The 18,803-nt window shown below is 37.8% G+C and overlaps 1 protein-coding gene across 1 annotated transcript in view; it reads left to right on the plus strand.

Moving 5' to 3' along the window:
- The window catches only part of LOC306880358 (nesprin-1-like), a gene marked incomplete at its 5' end in the record, with an annotated part of 119,973 nt that overhangs the window by 30,293 nt on the left and 70,877 nt on the right, over nucleotides 1-18,803 (plus strand). The window contains 12 exons of the mRNA XM_079433854.1: nucleotides 717-829; nucleotides 1,054-1,259; nucleotides 5,562-5,723; nucleotides 5,861-6,134; nucleotides 6,461-6,633; nucleotides 7,312-7,621; nucleotides 7,722-7,886; nucleotides 10,360-10,719; nucleotides 13,308-13,444; nucleotides 14,748-14,925; nucleotides 17,886-18,068; nucleotides 18,605-18,748. Coding sequence (XP_079289980.1) covers nucleotides 717-829; nucleotides 1,054-1,259; nucleotides 5,562-5,723; nucleotides 5,861-6,134; nucleotides 6,461-6,633; nucleotides 7,312-7,621; nucleotides 7,722-7,886; nucleotides 10,360-10,719; nucleotides 13,308-13,444; nucleotides 14,748-14,925; nucleotides 17,886-18,068; nucleotides 18,605-18,748 — 2,405 coding nt within the window. The remainder of the gene's footprint in view (nucleotides 1-716; nucleotides 830-1,053; nucleotides 1,260-5,561; nucleotides 5,724-5,860; nucleotides 6,135-6,460; nucleotides 6,634-7,311; nucleotides 7,622-7,721; nucleotides 7,887-10,359; nucleotides 10,720-13,307; nucleotides 13,445-14,747; nucleotides 14,926-17,885; nucleotides 18,069-18,604; nucleotides 18,749-18,803) is intronic.

Here is an 18,803-nt window from a genome sequence, read left to right on the forward strand (position 1 = left end):
ATATAATTGCAATTTAAAATGTAATTTACAGTATTCCTGTAATGCCAAAGCTATATTTTAATTACTCCAGTCTATAGTGTAACATGATCCTTCAGAAATCATCCTAATATACTAATTTGGTGCTCAAAAAATACTTGTTTTATTATTAATGTTGAAAACATTAAGCAGCACACCTATTTTTGGGAACCGTTCTTCCTTAGTATTCTTTGATGAATTTAAAATTCAAAAGAACAACATTTACAGTATTTACTATCACTTCTGATCAATTTAGTGTCTTTGCTGAAAAAAAGATAATTTAATTAATTTATAAAAACAATACTGACCCTAAAATTTGGAACAATAGTTTACTTGTCAGTTATAAGTAAACTAAGGCTATAGATGGGATTTTAAAGCCACTTGCTATTAAAATTGCTCATGAATAGTTTATTATAGATATTTTATTTATTTATGCTTGATTGAAATGATCAAGCATAAATAAATAAATTTACGGCACTTCCTAAAAACATGACTGCCACACAAACCTGTGCCTCAGATACTGCCTCTCCCTCTGACATTATAACTGCTCCCGGTGGAATTGGTTGAGGGTGGTTACTAAGACAACAGAGAGCTGTTCCATCCATACACACCTACACAGTCCATCTGTCCGCATGCAGCAACAGCTCACATATACGTCGTCTTATGTACTGTCATTCTCTTTCTGTCTTTCCTTCTGCTAGAGAAAGCACATGCTTTTCACTGTTGGCTGTCTGAGTTGAGGGCTGGAATTAAGGACTGCTTTGAGCAAACAGGAGATGCTGTTGCTATTTCAGCCAAGCAACAAAAGCTCAAGGTACTGTCATACAACAAATGACTCAGCCATGTAATAAAACATTGCACCAGAGCATAGCAATAAGGCAACTACCAATCAGTAGTGAAACAATGATTTCAGACCTCCAACTAATAGGGGATTATTCCGGATTTGAAATTTGGGATTAGGAGCCATTTAACATTATTAATAACAATGGTTCATTCTGTCCCTCATGTAATAGGATTCATTTATCCCCTCATTTTTAGACTGCAGTAGAGGAAGTCATGGAGGGTGAGGAGCGCTTGGCCCGTGTTTGTGAGGATGGAGAGAGACTCCTCTTGCACCTCAGCAAATGTGGGACTGGAAGCATACAGGAGCAACTGGACTCTTGTCAATATGCCTTGGATTCATTTGTTATGGAATGCCGACAGCGCATACAGGCCCTGGAGGAAAGTTCCAACCTATTAAATGGGTAAGTTGTGCTCTCTGAGCCTACAATCTAAGCTCAGACATATTCATTATATCTTGATTATTTACAAAATTTCAAGACAAATAACAGCATACCCAACAGGGTGGAGTCTAAGAGTATGGACAATAAAAATGTGGTCACATTTACCATTGATCATTATTTGTCACACTAAAGAATATGTAGTTTGCTTATGCAAATTTCATGTAGGATCTTGATAACACCATGTTGAGCAACTATAGACCCATATCAAATCTTCCTTTCATAGGTAAGATTATTGAAAAGGTAGTTTTTAATCAGCTGAACAACTACTTAAAGTCAAATGGATACCTGGACAATTTTCAGTCTGGTTTCCGAGCACATCACAGCACAGAGACAGCACTCATTAAGATAATAAATGATATTCGCGTCAATTCTGATTCTGGCAAAATATCAGTGCTGGTACTACTAGATCTTAGTGCTGCGTTTGACACTGTCGATCATAACATACTTTTAGAGAGACTGGAAAACTGGGTCGGGCTTTCTGGGATGGCACTCAAATGGTTCAGGTCATACTTAGAAGGGAGAGGTTATTATGTGAGTATAGGAGAGCATAAGTCTAAGTGGACGGCCATGACATGTGGAGTCCCACAAGGCTCAATTCTTGCACCGCTCTTGTTTAACCTGTATATGCTCCCACTAAGTCAGATAATGAGGAAGAACCAAATTGCCTATCACAGCTATGCTGATGATACTCAGATTTACCTAGCCTTATCTCCAAATGACTACAGCCCCATTGACTCCCTCTGCCAATGCATTGATGAAATTAACAGTTGGATGTGCCAGAACTTTCTTCAGTTAAACAAGGAGAAAACTGAAGTCATTGCATTTGGAAACAAAGATGAAGTTCTCAAGGTGAATGCATACCTTGACTCTAGGGGTCAAACAACTAAAAATCAAGTCAGAAATCTTGGGGTGATTCTGGAGACAGACCTTAGTTTCAGTAGTCATGTCAAAGCAGTAACTAAATCAGCATACTATCATCTCAAAAATATTGCAAGAATTAGATGTTTTGTCTCCAATCAAGACTTGGAGAAACTTGTTCATGCCTTTATCACCAGCAGGGTGGATTACTGTAATGGTCTCCTCACCGGCCTTCCCAAGAAGACCATTAGACAACTGCAGCTCATCCAGAACACTGCTGCCAGGATTCTGACTAGAACCAGAAAATCTGAGCATATCACACCAGTCCTCAGGTCCTTACACTGGCTTCCAGTTACATTTAGGATTGATTTTAAAGTACTTTTACTCGTTTATAAGTCACTCAATGGCCTAGGACCTAAATATATTGCTGATATGCTCACTGAATATAAACCAAACAGACCACTCAGATCATTAGGATCGAGTCAGTTAGAAATACCAAGGGTTCACACAAAACAAGGGGAGTCTGCTTTTAGCTATTATGCGGCCCGCAGCTGGAACCAGCTTCCAGAAGAGATCAGATGTGCTAAAACATTAGCAACATTTAAATCAAGACTCAAAACTCACCTGTTTAACTGTGCATTTGAATGAGCACTGTGCTGTATGTCCGAACTGACTGCAATACATTTTATGTATAATCATTTTCTTTAAATTTATTTTAAATCATTTTCTATATCATTTTAAAATTCCTTGTTTTTATTATTCTTATTTCCATGTTTTTATTGATTTTAATGTCTATTTCACTTTCTTTTATGTAAAGCACTTTGAATTACCACTGTGTATGAAATGTGCTATATAAATAAACTTGCCTTGCCTTGCCTTGCCTTGCCTAGGATTCAAGTTTGCTGAACCTTGACACAAAATTTTGCTGCTACGGCCAATAGCAAACCTCTTGTTTTGTCTGTGTCCTTTGTGTGGGTGGAGATTTGTAACTTGGCAATAGTGCAAAAACAATAGTGCAAAAAAAAGTCTTGTAGTTTTAATGGTTTTCTGTAGCGTAGTTTTGTTTGCCAGTTTAATGTAACATAACACTTCAATATAATAAAATGACCTGTTTGTAAGACAGTTATTCAGGGATATATATATACATATATATATTTATTTATTTAATTTATTTATTTTTTTATGTATATTTTGTCATCATTATTCCTGTATTTCACACAAAAGCAGTAAATGTGACTGCATCTTGAGAGCTAAAGTTAGGAATTGCTTATCAAATTCATCGTTTGAAGTGTTTTCAGTTTTCTGTAATTAAAGGGGACCTATTAGGCACCTTTTTACAAGATGTAAAATAAGTCTCTGATATCCCCAGAGTGTGTATGTGACGTTTTAGCATCAAAATACCCCACAGATCATTTTTTATAGCTTGTTAAAATTGCCACTTTTAGGGTGTGAGCCAAAACGCTCTGATTTTGAGTATGTTACTTTAATGCAAATGAGCTGGTGCTCCCGGATAAGAGGGCGGAGAGCATTAGCAGTGCTAGCCTTTGCAAATAAAAATTTCACTATTAGTACAAGCCTGTTATCAGAAAACGTACTCTGTTAAAAAGTCAGTCATCTGATTGTACTGTGCATAATAAATTGGCATTTGTGAATTACACAGACAGGTAGCACGGCGGGATAAAAATAACAACATAGCTGGTCTCATGGTGCATGGCATGCTATCACAAACTTTATAAGTCCCACTCGTGATTATGAGCTCAACAAACTCAAGCGATCGACTCACATTGCTTTCATATGCAACTTTTAACCACCACATTCCTATTCACGATCATTCATGAAAACAGACAGAGACAATGGTAGCTTTAGCATCATTAGCCTTACAGAGTGCCAAGAAGCTCTTTCAGAAGGGCAATTTGGAAAACAAATGCGTGATACTTACTTTGTCTGGAGCAGGCGTTCGCGCACGAAGATCCCTACACGTATTGGGGACTGTAACGATTTTTTCCGGGGCCACAGTGTCCTCAGCGGCTCAGATGGAGGGAGTCTATGGAGACTCCTATGTTCGATAGTGTATCCCAAAACACAACACTTGAAATGCCTCTTTGGCGCTGACATTGTACAGGTACATCTCAAAAAAATTGAATATCATGAAAAAGTTCATTTTTTCTTGTAACTTATTTCAAAAAGTGAAACTTTCATATATTTTAGATTCATTACATGTAAAGTAAAACATTTCAAAAGTTTTTTGTTTTAATTTTGATGATTAGAGCTTACAGCTGATGAAAGTCAAATATCATATCTCAAAATATTAGAATATTTACATTTGAGTTTCAATTAATGACCATCCCTACAGTATAAATTCTGGGTATCTGTTGTTCTTTGAAACCACAATAATGGGGAAGACTGCTGACTTGGCAGTGATCCAGAGGACGAACATTGACGCCCTCCACAAAGAGGGTAAGTCACAGAGGGTCATTACTGAAAGGTGTGGCTGTTTACAGAGTGCTGTATCAAAGCATATTAAATGCAAAGTTGACTGGAAGGAAGAATTTGGGTAGGAAAAGGTGCACAAGCAACAGGGATGACCGCAAGCTTGAAAACTGTCAAGCAAAGCTGATTCAAACACGGGAGAGCTTCACAAGGAGTGGACTGAAGCTGGAGTAAGTGCATCAAGAGTCACCACGCTCAGACGTCTTCAGGAAAAGGGCTACCAAGCCACTTCTGAACCAGAGACAATGTCAGAAGCGTCTTACCTGGGCTGTGGAGAAAAAGTACTGGACTGTTGCTCATTGGTCCAAAGTCCTCTTTTAAGATGAAGTAAATTTTGCATTTCATTTGGAAATCAAGGAGTCTGGAGGAAGAGTGGAGAGGCACAGAATCCAAGCTGCTTGAAGTCCAGTGTGAAGTTTCCGAAGTCAGTGATGATTTGGGGTGCCGTGACGTCTGCTGGTGTTGGTCCATTGTGTTTTATCAAGTCCAAAGTCAATGCAGCCATCCACCAGGAGATTTTAGAGCACTTTATGCTTCCATCTGCTGACAAGCTTTATGGAGATGCTGATTTCCTTTTCCAGCAGGACTTTAGCACCTGTCCACAGTGCCAAAACCCAGATGACCCCTGCTTTGCTGACCATGATATTACTGTGTTTGATATGGAATCTATGGGATATTTTCAAGAGAAAGATGAGAAACAGTCAATCTAGACGAGCTGAAGGCTCAGTAGTGCCTCAGCAGATCGCTTCCATGCCACACCGCACTGATGCTGGAGTTTGTGCTAAAGGAGCCTTTCACAATATCATAGCCTATAAAGTGGTACAATGTGACAATAACCTTTATGTACTGTACTGTGAATGGAAATTAAATCAGTGTACTTCCGGTGGTAAATCCGGTGTACTTGGTCTTATTAAGGTATGAAACTCGTGTGGTGGAGCTGAGCGACTGGCTGCAACAGCTGGAGGTGAGGCTGAAGACAGATGCTCCTCTGTGGGCTGAGAGTCAGTCTGCAGCCCCCGACTGCTCAGAAGAGCTGAGAAGAGTGGAAGAAATCCACAGAGAGCTGCTGATTAGGAGGTACATATGGACAGTCTGTGTGCATGTGTGTGAGGAGAATGTTCCAGTTATAAGTGATTACTTTTGTGTGTGCGTGTATGTATATATACTTGTGTATCACAAATAAATCTGAGCTGCCTTTATCTTTTCTTTCACAGGGCATCTCTTGAGCGTCTGTGTCAGTGCTCTCTCACCATAACAGAGAGAGGATCTAGATCAGAGAATGGTGTGGCAGCAGAGTTGCTCTCAAACCACGAGGCTTTGCTGCAGGAGGCCAGGAGTCAACTCCGCAGCCTGCAGGAGTACCAGGCATTTGAGGAAGCACTAAAGGTGGTGGAAACATGGCTGAAGAATGTTGAGAGGAAGTTAGAGAAACTGGAGAACACGGAGGGGAATAAAAAGGAGGTGGAAGAGAAACTTGAGCGAGCACAGGTACATGCAGAAAAATTGTAGGAAACAACAACTGGAAAAAAACACATTTTGGGGTTTTTGAAGAAAAGACATCATTTTTGTATAAGGTCATGAAAATATAATTTGCATTTCATTGTTATGTTTAATGTAAAATAAGCTATATTTTTATACCTTTCCTTATTCTATGTATTTTTGGCCATTTTTGTCCTGTCATCCATGAAATATGGTTTACATGTAACACTCAACTGACATTTCCCCAATATTGTTTAAGGGGAAGCAATATTTTTAGAATGGCTGGTCTGTATCTGTACAGTAGCTGTGACTTTTGTTTGTTTCCTCTCATCCAGGATATCCTGCTTATGAAGGGAGAGGGCGAGGTAAAGCTCAACATGGCGGCTGGAAAGGCAGAGCTGGTCATCAAGAGCTGTGGAGAAGTGGAACGAGGAGTGATTTGCTCTAAGCTTCAGGAAGTTGAAGATGCATGGGCGGCATTGCTTTTGAGAGCTATGAGCTGCCACAGGTAACCTGTTGGTAACTTGTTAAATGACCATCATTGCAGAAGTTTAGGTCATTTAAATTAAAATAATGGAAACATCAATAGTAATATAATTACCAGGGCCATTGAGGTATTTTTGGTCAAGAGTGATAAGAGTGGGAGCATAGTGGTCTGTTTTTAAATTGGTTAGTGTGCTTGACTGCAGGTGCCAGGCACCTGCACTTTTATTCAATTAAACTCATCATCACTGTGGTAACCAAGTTATTATCTGGCTCTATCATTTTCAATTTACACCAAGGGTGTAATGATGGAACAGTTTTTTTCTAATTATCTGCTAAATAATTCAGTCATGGTTTGAGAATGGGGTTCATGCTGCAGAATTGTTATAGTCTATCTATCTATCTATCTATCTATCTATCTATCTATCTATCTATCTATCTATCTATCTATCTATCTATCTATCTATCTATCTATCTGTCTATCTGTCTGTCTGTCTGTCTGTCTGTCTGTCTGTCTGTCTGTCTGTCTGTCTGTCTGTCTGTCTGTCGTTCTGTCATTCTATCTATCTATCGTTCTGTCATTCTATCTATCTATCTATCTTGCTTAATATACTGAATAATATATACTGTAAAAATGGTAAGAATATAAAATAAAAAAATATATTTTTATTTTTCTTCCTCTTATCGGTCCTTTGTGTTGTAGTCGATTGGAATGGACCGTTAATCAGTGGGATCTGTTCGTGGAGTCTCGTGCACAGCTGCAGAGATGGCTGGAGGGAGTAGGGCTGGAGGTCAAAGGTCCTCTTGAGCCCCAGATTGGACTTAGGGAGAAACGAAAGCAGTTGGAGAGACTGCGCTTGCTGTCATCAGATGTGGAGGACCACCAGGGAGCACTGTGCTATCTGGAGGAGAGTGCGGCTGAACTTTACAAACGCACCGGTGACCCCGTCTTTAAGGAGGAAGAAATGATTCTCCTCAGGGCACAGTTTGAGGATGTCAAAGCTGCAGCTGAGGTGAAGTATTGTTTGTCTAGTGGATAGTTGTGGTGTAATAGTTATCGAGAGTGTTTTTATTAAAATTTAAATGAGTTAATGAATATTTTATCTTATTTAGGAGAGAGTCAGGTTGTCAGAGGACGTTGTTCTCGAACATAAGAAGTACATGGAAACAATCAGGGAGCTCACTGATTGGCTAATGGTGGTAGGGGAGGAGCTTCAGCAATGCTCTGACCCATCCGGTGACTCTCCAACCTTAAGTCGGAGGTTGACTGAAGTTCGGGTAAGATAATTAAATTAAAGAATATTAAAAAAAATTGGTCAGTTTTATCCTAAATCTTTTTAGCTTTATCTTTAAAACTGAAAAATGTAGTATAGCATGTCATATCACTGAATATGTTATTTTGTGTCAGACTCTCATTTGCATTATGTTTAACGAAGTCCACATCTGTATAACATAAGCATGCAATTTAAATACACTTCATTCCATTTTCATAATTCTGCAAAGCTTTTGCACATTTATTAAACACCATTTTTTTGTGAACAAGCTTGTCTTCTCTCTAAGGGTTTTTCAACAACCTCTGTGGAAAATGATAGAAAGAACCTGCAAATAGTTTTTACTCATTTACAAACATCATCTTTCACTGTGAATGGTGTGAAATGAAAAGAACAAATACATTCTTTGAAGCAGATGAGATGGTGTGAGACTGCACGTCAAATTATGTGAGACACTGATCATATGAATGCATAATTGCATTTCATCTGCACATATGATTATGTGAGTGTGAGTGTGTGTAAATAGATAGAGAGATATAATTTTTTATAAACCCCATGAGAGAAATTGTACTGCAACAGCTGCCAGTCAACATACAACAGCTTTATACACATACACAACTTACAGTTTAAATGATCCAGTTAGCAGAAACTTTAGTCTAAAATGACATTCAGATGAAGAGGAATGCAACAAGAAGTGCTGTAATACCGAATTCCCTGAAATAGTGAAATTAGTGGGAAAAAAAGTGCCCACAAAGGAGTCTTTAGATGTTTCTTGACAGTAGCGAGGCACTTGGTTTGCTTATTTATACAGTTTACAAAGGAATACAGAATGTTAAATAAATCTACGATAAAGTAATGCACAGAATAAACAAAAATAACTGTGTGTATAAAAAGATTTAAATGGAGCATTTGATTGTTAAACTGTGAGTGTATGTGTGTGGTCGAATGTTTGCACATTTATGTGAGTAGGGAAAAGAACTGTGTGCTTCATTCCAAGGTCAGAGTTTTTGTACTATATACTCTCACAGGACTACAATCAATGGATGCAGATGCTTACATTTTACTATTGTTATGGATCTGCAATATTTCTGTGCTGATTAGCTCATTATACTGTCTGCTTATCTCCATAACACTTTGTGTGCGTGTTTGATGAGAAAGAAAATCTCCATAATAACACAGGGTGTGTGTTTGATGAGAAAGACAATGAGAGAAAAGTACCAGAGGCACTGAGAGAGCAATAAGATGCGTTAAGAAAGGGGGGGTGGGTGGGAAATTTCTATGCTGTTTGCACGTTTCTCCCTGGATAATCAATGCCAGTCAGGAAGAATGAGAGTGGTAGATGCGATAAAGGATAATAAGACTACACAGCAGCACTTTAAATAAATTATATTCAAATAAGTGCTTCCATCTCTTTACCTTTAAAGCTGTGGTTCATTTTTTAAGGGATCATCATCACTTTAAAATGCCATCTGTTTTCACTGAACAATGAACATAAACGTTTTTTAGAACAAGCATAACTTTGTGTGGAAAGCTGTTATGCCTGAAATAAATTTGTTATGTTTGCTTTTCAATTTTATTTATAATCTGTCATAATATTTTTGTATGGTTGATGACGAAAATAAATAAGAATGCATATGTGACCCTGGACCACAAAACCAGTCATAAGTAGCATGGGTATATTTGTAGCAATAGCCAACAATACATTGTATGGGTCAAAATGATCCATTAGGATATTAAGTAAAGATCACATTCCATGAAGATATTCTGTAAATTTCCTACCGTAAATATATAAAAACTTGGGCCTAATTTTTGATTAGTTATATACATTGCTAAGAAGAACTTCATTTGGACAACTTTAAAGACGATTTTCTCAATATTTAGATTTTTTTTTGCACCTTCAGATTCCAGATTTTCAAATAGTTGTATATAATTTTAATTAATATTACACTTTTATTAATTTTTGTTTTGTTTTTTTAAACTGCAACTTTCTGCTCTGCTATTTTATTTCATTTTAATTTTGTTTAATTTAACTAACATTTAATTTAATTTATTAATAACTATATATATATATATATATATATATATATATATATATATAAATTAAACATTTCATTGCAAAAATATTAATATTTATTAAAAAAAAATTTTTTACATTGGATAATACCTACTCATTGCTGAATGAATGGATGAAAAGTAAACAAGTAGATATTCATGTAGGAAAATGATTGTAATTGAGATTAATAAAAAAAGAGGGAGGTGGCAGACAGGAGAGTTTATCCTCTGAAGCGTGAGGAACAGATCCGATGTGAGAGTTTTTAGCACGCTTGAACAGTCAGTCAGTCAGTCAGTCTCACCGCTGTGAGAATCACGAGCGGCGGCAGCAGTACTTGGATAACAAGCAGCCACCGATGCCGCAGTTTCCGTAGCAACTTTACCCTCCCTCTCTCTCCATATCCCTCCCTCCCCCCTCCCTCCTCCAGGAGCTGCTGGAGCGCGGCGCGTGCGAGGGGCGCGAGCGGCTGCGGCGCGTGCGGCTGAGCGCGGAGAGAGCCGGAAGGCACACGGCGGCGGCGGGCTGTGAGCTGATGGATGGAGAAGTGGCGGCGCTGGCGCGAGCGCTGCACCAGTGGGAAGGAGCTTCGCTACGAGCTCGCGACGCCCTCGAGACCGCCGTGGCAGCGGCGACAGGGGCCGAGCGGGAGCAGACACGGCTGACAGCGCAGTTGGAGGGAGAAATGGAGAAGCTGGAGGGCCAGCTGAAGGAGTGGAGCGAGGGACTGAGCAGCGCCGAGCGGAGGAATAGCGGAGCTGCGGCGGTGGAGGGATGGACGGTCGCCAAGGTAATTGAGAGAGATGAAGGGGGAGTGTATAAGGTAAATGCTATTTAATTACAGTGTACACTATGTAAGCTCTCACACGTACCGTTTGGAAAGTCACACAGTTTGGTGAAGAAATTTATAATTTTGTAACAACACACACTCATTTACAAGGTTAGGTTATAGCCAGAAAATAATGTTTATACAGTACAGGGCATCTTCCTTTCCTCTCTTGTTTGTCTGTTTTTGTTATGTCTGGCTCTTTCTCATAAACTACAGTGAGTCCAAATATGTTTTCAAGTTCAAGTTTATTTGTATAGCGCTTTTTACGATACAAATCCTTGCAAAGCAGCTCTACAGGAAATTAAGTTTCCACAATATATTTATATATTCCAGAACCTTAATATATTTAATTTATGGCAAAATGTGGTAATTCTGTATGTTGTCTGAGCTTTGGCATCCTCTGAGGGGTTGGCATTATCTTTTCTCAGGTGCTCGGTCATCTCAGATCATTTAAGGGTTGGATCCAGACTGAAGCTTCTGTAATTCCTAGTTACCACGGGATGTTAATCCCGTGGCAGAAACAGAGAAACAAATAGAGACATAATTAGCGTAGCTGCTGTTCCATCTAAGCAAAAATGATTTGTTCAACCCAAGCTAAAGAAGAATAATAATGTACATTTAATCAGATATACTACAGTACAAGATTTTAAGATGCATTATGTGAATGCTTGGCTAAAGAGATGTGTCTTTAATCTAGATTTAAACAGATAGAGTGTGTCTGAACCCCGAACGCTATCAGGAAGGCTATTCCAGAGTTTGGGAGCCAAATGTGAAAAAGCTCTACCTCGTTTAGTGGACTTTGCTATCCTAGGTACTACCAGAAGTCCAGAGTTTTGCGATCTTAGGGAGCAGGTTGGATTGTAGCGTGGTAGAAGACAAATTAGGTACGCAGGAGCTAAACCATTTAGGGCCTAATATTTTGTAAATGATACGGAACTGAATAGGTAGCCAGTGCAGAGACTGTAAAATTGGGATAATATGATCATATTTTCTTGACCTGGTAAGAACTCTAGCCGCTGCATTTTGGACTATCTGTAGCTTGTTTATTGAAGATGCAGGACAACCACCTAGCAGTGCATTACAATAATCCAGTCTAGAGGTCATGAATGCATGAACTATCTTTTCTGCATCATAAACAGTCTATGTCCTGTCTATAGCTGGACATACTGTTTTTCCACGCAATTCTAAAAACTTCCAAGTTATTTTTTCTCCATTTGTGCTCAAGAGTACGAGTTTCTTTCTTGAGAGAACTGTTGTACCATGGCGCAGTACGTTTTTCTCTAACCTTTTTCAATTTGAGGGGGGCAACAGCTTCTAATGTATTAGAGAAGATAGTGCCCATGTTGCTAGTTATCTCGTCTAGTTTATGTGTATTTATGGGTACACAGACCAGTTGAGATAAATCAGGCAGGTTATTTGTGAATCTGTCTTTGGTGGCTGGAACAATAGTTCTGCCCGGACGATAACGCGGAGCCATATAATTAATATCAGTAATACGCAGCATGCACGATACAAGGAAATGATCAGTAACATCATCACTTTGAGGTACGATATCTATATCGGTAAGATCAAGTCCATGCGATATAATTAAATCTAGCGTATGATTAAAACGATGAGTGGGTCCGGTGACGTTTTGCTTGACTCCAAAAGAGTTTATTAGGTCAGTAAACGCAAGTCCTAATGCATCATTTGTATTATCAACGTGAATGTTAAAATCTCCGACAATTAGCACTTTACCAACATTGACCAATAGATCTGAGAGGAAATCTGCAAATTCTTTTAGGAAATCTGTATATGGCCCTGGCGGTCTATACAGTAGCCAGAGCAAGAGATAGGAGAGATTTCTTTTGCATATCTAACAGTGTAACATTAAGCAGAAGTATTTCGAATGAGTTGTCCGGACTTGTTTGTGTTACATGCTTGTTTGCGCGGCTCAAGCTCCTCAACATCTGACAGCTGACTCCCACCGGGAGAGAGAAGAGGAGAGGAGGCGGGGAGGAAGGAGGGTAGAATGTGAAAGGGAGGGAGAGAGAAAGAGTGGGAACGCAAACGAAAGAACATGTCAAAGGCGAGGAAGAGTGAATGAGAGCCGTCGAAGAGTGTGAAAGAGAGGGAGAACCGCGGCGTGCAAAGTGGAAGACAGGGAGGAGTGAGAGAAGGAAGAGGAGGAGAGAGATTCAGGGAGGAAGTGTTCTATAGGGGGAAGTCAGGGAAGCATTTCCCTCTTGTTTTTAAAGAGAGGGTCAGGGGGAGGGTGGAAGCACAGAGAGAGAGGCACCACTTTGGCTCTGTATAATCTCAGGCATGTTCGGAGAAGTGGGAAGGCTTCCTGGACTCGTTGAAGAACAGAAATGCTTTTGTAAGAAGCCCTGTCTTGGAGTTGAATAGAGCTGTGTGTTAATGCTCAAATGTGTGTGTGTGTGTGTGTGTGTGCGCGCACAACTGTGCATGAAGAAGCATCAAGCCTATACATTTTTGAGATTTTAGATGTCTAGTGTGGCCGGTGCATTGACACTCACCCCTGCTGTCTGTGTTTGTGTGTTTGTCAGAGTGTTCTGGAGGGGCTTCAGACAGCTGAAGTTATGGAGGACAAGCTGAAGGCGCAGCTCAATGAGCTGTGTGGGTTTTCCAGCGATCTGGGTCCACAGTCGGACAGAGTCAGCGCTCTCATCAAGCTACACAACAGGTGAGTGTGCCGCTGACATGAACGCATATGCATGAGGTTAAAGGTTTTTAAAGTCAAATGGTCACCACCTGGTTTTGTTTAGCTGTCCATTCCTTGAGAGTTTGTTTAGCCTTTGAAGACAAGTGTTGGATGGATGTTTCTTACAGAGCTTCCCATAAATGCTGGTTTAATTGTTTTAAGGTTTATTGACCTTAAAGATTTTGGACATTGTAAAAACTGTATGCTGACAAGCATAGAACATATAAACAAATAAGCATAAAAATAATAAGTAAATAATTTAGAATAATGTAAAGATAAAATAATTTATTCAAAGTAAAAAATATGAATTGCTATTTATTTATTATTTTATGATTATTTAATTTAATAATTTATAAAAAATAACTTTGGGTTGTTTTGTAAATAAACTATGAAATGTGAAAATATTATATTATATGTATTATAAATTATATACAGCAATTAATGCATATAATAAATAATTAATTAAGAATACATTTTCACCAAATTTAGGCCTCAATTTATGTAAAGACATTTATTCAGCAGTTTTATTTGCAGTGTATATTGACCTTAAAGTTTTTGTAAAAACATTGTGTTTACCAGAATTTTTTTTTCTTTAAATAATATTAATAATAAAGCAAAACTAATTTATAAAACTATGTCATTGAAAATAAATGCTAGAACAGTATTATAAATAGAGTAAATATAATAATAGAGAAATTAATAAAAAAGGAGTAAATTAATACAAAAATATTGTTTCGTTTGTTTTGAAAATATAAAAAACATTATTTTAGTTTTTTCTATTTATTTATTCATTCATTCATTCATTCATATTTCATTGTTTGATTTGTATGTGAAATACACATCCTATTTTTAATTAACAAAATACATTTACACATATAAATTTAGTATACTAGGGTGAATGAAAGGTTGTGATATATTGCACCTCATAGCGCTGCATCTAAAGTGAGCGTTTCAGATGAGAGCACCTGTCATGACAGCAGGCTTTACCTCGTTAACATGCTTTTCAGGTATAGCAGCAAAAAAACATGCTTATCTTCCCACTGCCCAATTTAACCTCATCCGCATTCGTGTATGTGAGTGTGTATCTGTGTGCAGACATGCTAGTGTATTTTTGTGTGTGCAGGTTCTGCTGCGTTTTCACTTTCTAATACCCAAAATCTCCCTCTGAGAGAACCTGTCATTGAAACAGATGTCTGCTCACCTTGCGCTATTGGCCCCCCTACACTCACCCATTTGAACCCCCATCCCCCCTTTCTAATACCGCTCTGTGCATCTTCCTCCCTAGCCTAAGCCTACGAGCCTCCTGGGAATGTCAGAATAAGGAGAAGCTGCTGGAACAACGCTTCCGTTCTTCTCTGCATGACTTCCGGCAGTGGATGGTCAATGCCAACATTTCTACTGCCAAATGCTTTGACTCCCCTCATAGCATCCAGGATGCTTCCATCGCTCTCCAGCGGATCCAGGTGAGTGGAATGGTTGTGGACAGTACTCTGTCCAGGAGAGCTCATCCTAACTGGGCAAATTTCAAGATTCCTGGAGCATAGCCATAGCCAGGCCACAGCAGGTTGTCTCTATTCCTGTCATGTAAAAGTAGCCAGAATTTGATAGTGATAGCCCATTTTTATGTCCCATGGGCCAGTTTATGAGGCCACTATTCAGCCAAGGATGTGCCAGACTGGTCTATTTATGACTTCAATTAGCACGGCAGAAAACCCATGAGAGAGCAGGGAAAATGCACAGTAATGATGTATAGCTATGATGAAAGAGACATAGTTAGACCTGGACGGAAATCACCTGAGAGTTCTGCAGATTATCGAAAATATCTCAAATTTAATTTCTTAAATATTTTTCAGTTGTGACCCAAAAATGGGTCACTGGTCTGTCCGGTTAAAAAAATAATGGAAATAATAAAATAAAATTTACCATATTAGCCTAAAAGGAAGGAGAAAACACTTTCTGTATCTTTTGTTGTGGACATCAAAATCTTCAGGGTCCATGTGCCTGATGGATTTTGTTTTGTTTTGTTTTAGGGCTGCCACTAACGACTATTTTTATTTTGATTAATCTATTGACTAATTTATCGATTAATCTAAACGATTAATTTCCCACACAAAAAAAAATTTTTTTTACTTAAGAATATTTTCTTAAACTATATTTTTTAAAACCAAATGAAATCCAAATTTCTATGAAATCCTTTTTTTAAAGCAAAAGTAAAGTGCAACATAGAGTGCAAGAAGCAAGTGTCCATCTCATAGTCCAAATCACTGCAATTGAAGTTCAGTATTATAGTGTAAAAGCGACATCATATCCACGTGTTCTAGTCTAATAATAATAAAATTATAATCAAAAAACACTTTTTAAATTAGTATTTAAAGTATTTACCAGAAATATTATTTACCAAAATTTATTTAGGAGAAAAATGTAAATGTACAGTATTTGTGAAAAAAAAAAAAAAAGTTTTTTTTTTTATAAAATCAATTAATTGGAGATGCTTTTGATTATTAAATTTAATGGAACCATTAAAATGGAATCCAGAAAATAATGGAAAACAGAATTTGGTAAAAATAAAACTGTCAAACTCAATTAATTAGACAGGCTTTTTGATTAATACAATTAATAAAATTATAACTATTAAAACAGAGTATAGAAAAATGAAAATGCAAAAAAATGAATTTGGAAATAAAACGGATTTCATCGAAATTTAAAATGACTTAAAATACATATATAATAGCAATGATGCAACAATAACTAGTTCAAATAAAGTATCAAACGCAAGAAATCATATGGTTTTATTGAACAAAATTCTTAAAATACATAATGCATTTTAAACAATAGAGCTAATGTAGATTACGCATTACAAAACAGGCCTGCAGGGAGGGCCAACGGCCTGACTATTGTTTTTACACATTACTGTGCGATCTAGTCCTTGTTTAATATTGACCAAGCACCAATAATTCAAATGTCCACTTAATCAGTCCACTTTCATATTTGGCCATTTCTTTAGGACAGAAAGGCTATAGCCACTGTGATATATGAATATGTGGACATCAAAACGTGTAAACTCAGAGTGAGTGTTTGAGCTTTTATTTTGAAACCGTGATGTATTCTCCTGTGTTTCAGTAGATTTATAAATGAGTTACCTTGCAAATCTGAGGAAATGGCGCACATTGCGTTTCCAGATGAACGTTATAATAAACCCAAACTCACAACAACATGCAGAGATGGAGTTTGAGATGCTGGAAGTTGCCGCGGAAGTTGAGGATTTTTTTTCAAATAAAATCAACGAATCACGACAGCCCTATTTTGTTTTGTTAACCTTCTGTTCACGTTACATCAGAAATACTGTATCATGATGTAAATAAGGCAAATTTTCTCTTTATATTGTTATCTTACTATTTTATTTTGTTTTAATACAATTTATTTAATTTTATTATAATTTATTTCATTTTTTACTTCTAATATTTATTTATTTAATATCCTAAATCTTTATTTTGAGCAGTTACAGTTTGAACTGTAATTTGTTTTATTATTTTATTTTATTTAAAAAATTATATTTTTGTAAAGTAGTGACATTAATTTTTCAGCCTTAAAAAGAAAGGACAATACATTAACTGTCTGTCTCTTTTGTTATGGACACAGAAGACTTAACAGTCCGATCTGTATTTTGCTACAAATTCCTCTGTCACAGCTAGCTAGTCGCATTAGGCAGATGCCAACATGCACAGGTTACATGACATGTCCTCACCACCAAGACTAAATACAAGTTCACTAGCAATGAGGGTAAACGTTATTTGTTTTGACCACAGTGTGTGGTTAGTCTAGAAACTTTTTAACTGCTGAGACCATGAAACCATTAAAATTCAATTTTTACGCTAATTTTGGCACTGTATTGGGTCACCACTTGCCGTCCAATGAAAAATCTGGGTCCTGAAGCAAAACCAGATCAAGCTCTTTTTAGCATTTGTCTCCATACATAATTTCATTCCACAGAATACTGCAGATATTTTTCCCACAATCAGCAGAGAAAAAAAGCACAGATCAGCACAGATGTGTGTGGGCCTAGATGTAGTATAGGTCATGTACAACAATAAAAAGGGAGAGAATGAAAGATGGAAACAACACTCCTCATTTTTTATTTACCATCAAATACATTTCAAATGTGGAACAATGTTTCCACATGGCTTACTGCCCTGAACCACCAACACAGCGGCAGACATGCTTTGGGTCATACATAATTGCATCTGTACCGTTTGAGTGGAGAAAGACAGAAAAAAGACGGGACGTGCACGCCTCACAGATGGTGGGAGATCCCTGCTGGGTGCCTGTCAGTGTCTGAACGTGACTCTTTGCACTTACTGCCCTCTGCTCTGTGATAGTCTGCTTGTGTCTGTGTGGCTGACGTCTTGCTCATTCTGCTCCACAGGAGTTCAAAAGTGACAAGGAGCAGGGCCAGACCAGACTGAATGCTGTCCTGACCTATGGAGAGCAGCTTTGTAGCGTAGTGCCTGCTGACAGAGTGGAGGCGATCGGGACCAAAGCAAATGCAGCCAAAGATGACTGGAAGAGCCTGATGGACAGCTTACAGAGACGAGAGACGGCCTTACAGGTAGAGCTGCGTAGAGATGAGTACATATGTTTCTACGTATTTTATGTATATATGTTTTTTATTTTATTTTATTAGTAGAGTTAGCTGAGTAGAGTTGAGTGACTTTTTTAAAGACATTTTAGCATATTACTATTTTATTTTTTTATTTTTACATTTTTTAATAAGTAAAAGTGTCTCTGCAAATTTTTAAATTTTTTTAATTTTATTTTATTTGAAACACTTAAGAATAGGGACCATTTGTCACTATTAACTAGTTGTTTATTAGCATGCCTATTATTAACATATTGGCTGTTTATTAGTGTTTATAAAGCACATATTCTGCACGACCATTTTCTATATCCCTAATCCTACCCAGTACCTAAACTTAACAACTACCTATTAATAAGCAGCAAATTAGGAGTTTATTGAGGCAAAAGTCATTGTTAGTGGTTTGTTAATAGCGAGAATTGGACTTTGAAATAAATTGTGACCATTGTATTTTATTTATAAATTAAAAACCATATACATCTTAAGGAACATGTGTAATGTACTTTTAGGTCTTGCAGTCTCAGATGCAGGACTTTGAGGCGAGTGTGGAACCCCTTCAAGACTGGCTGAACAGGACTGAGATCAGTGTGCAGGAGAGCAGCGCTCGCCTCCATGACCTGCCTGCCAAAAGACTAGAGCTCTCTAAACTTCAGGTAAACCTAGATAATCCTATTGACTTATTTATACTTATTCATAAAAGCTTTGATC

This window comes from Barbus barbus, assembly GCF_936440315.1.
Source record: "Barbus barbus genome assembly, chromosome: 14".
Classification (NCBI taxonomy): domain Eukaryota; kingdom Metazoa; phylum Chordata; class Actinopteri; order Cypriniformes; family Cyprinidae; genus Barbus; species Barbus barbus.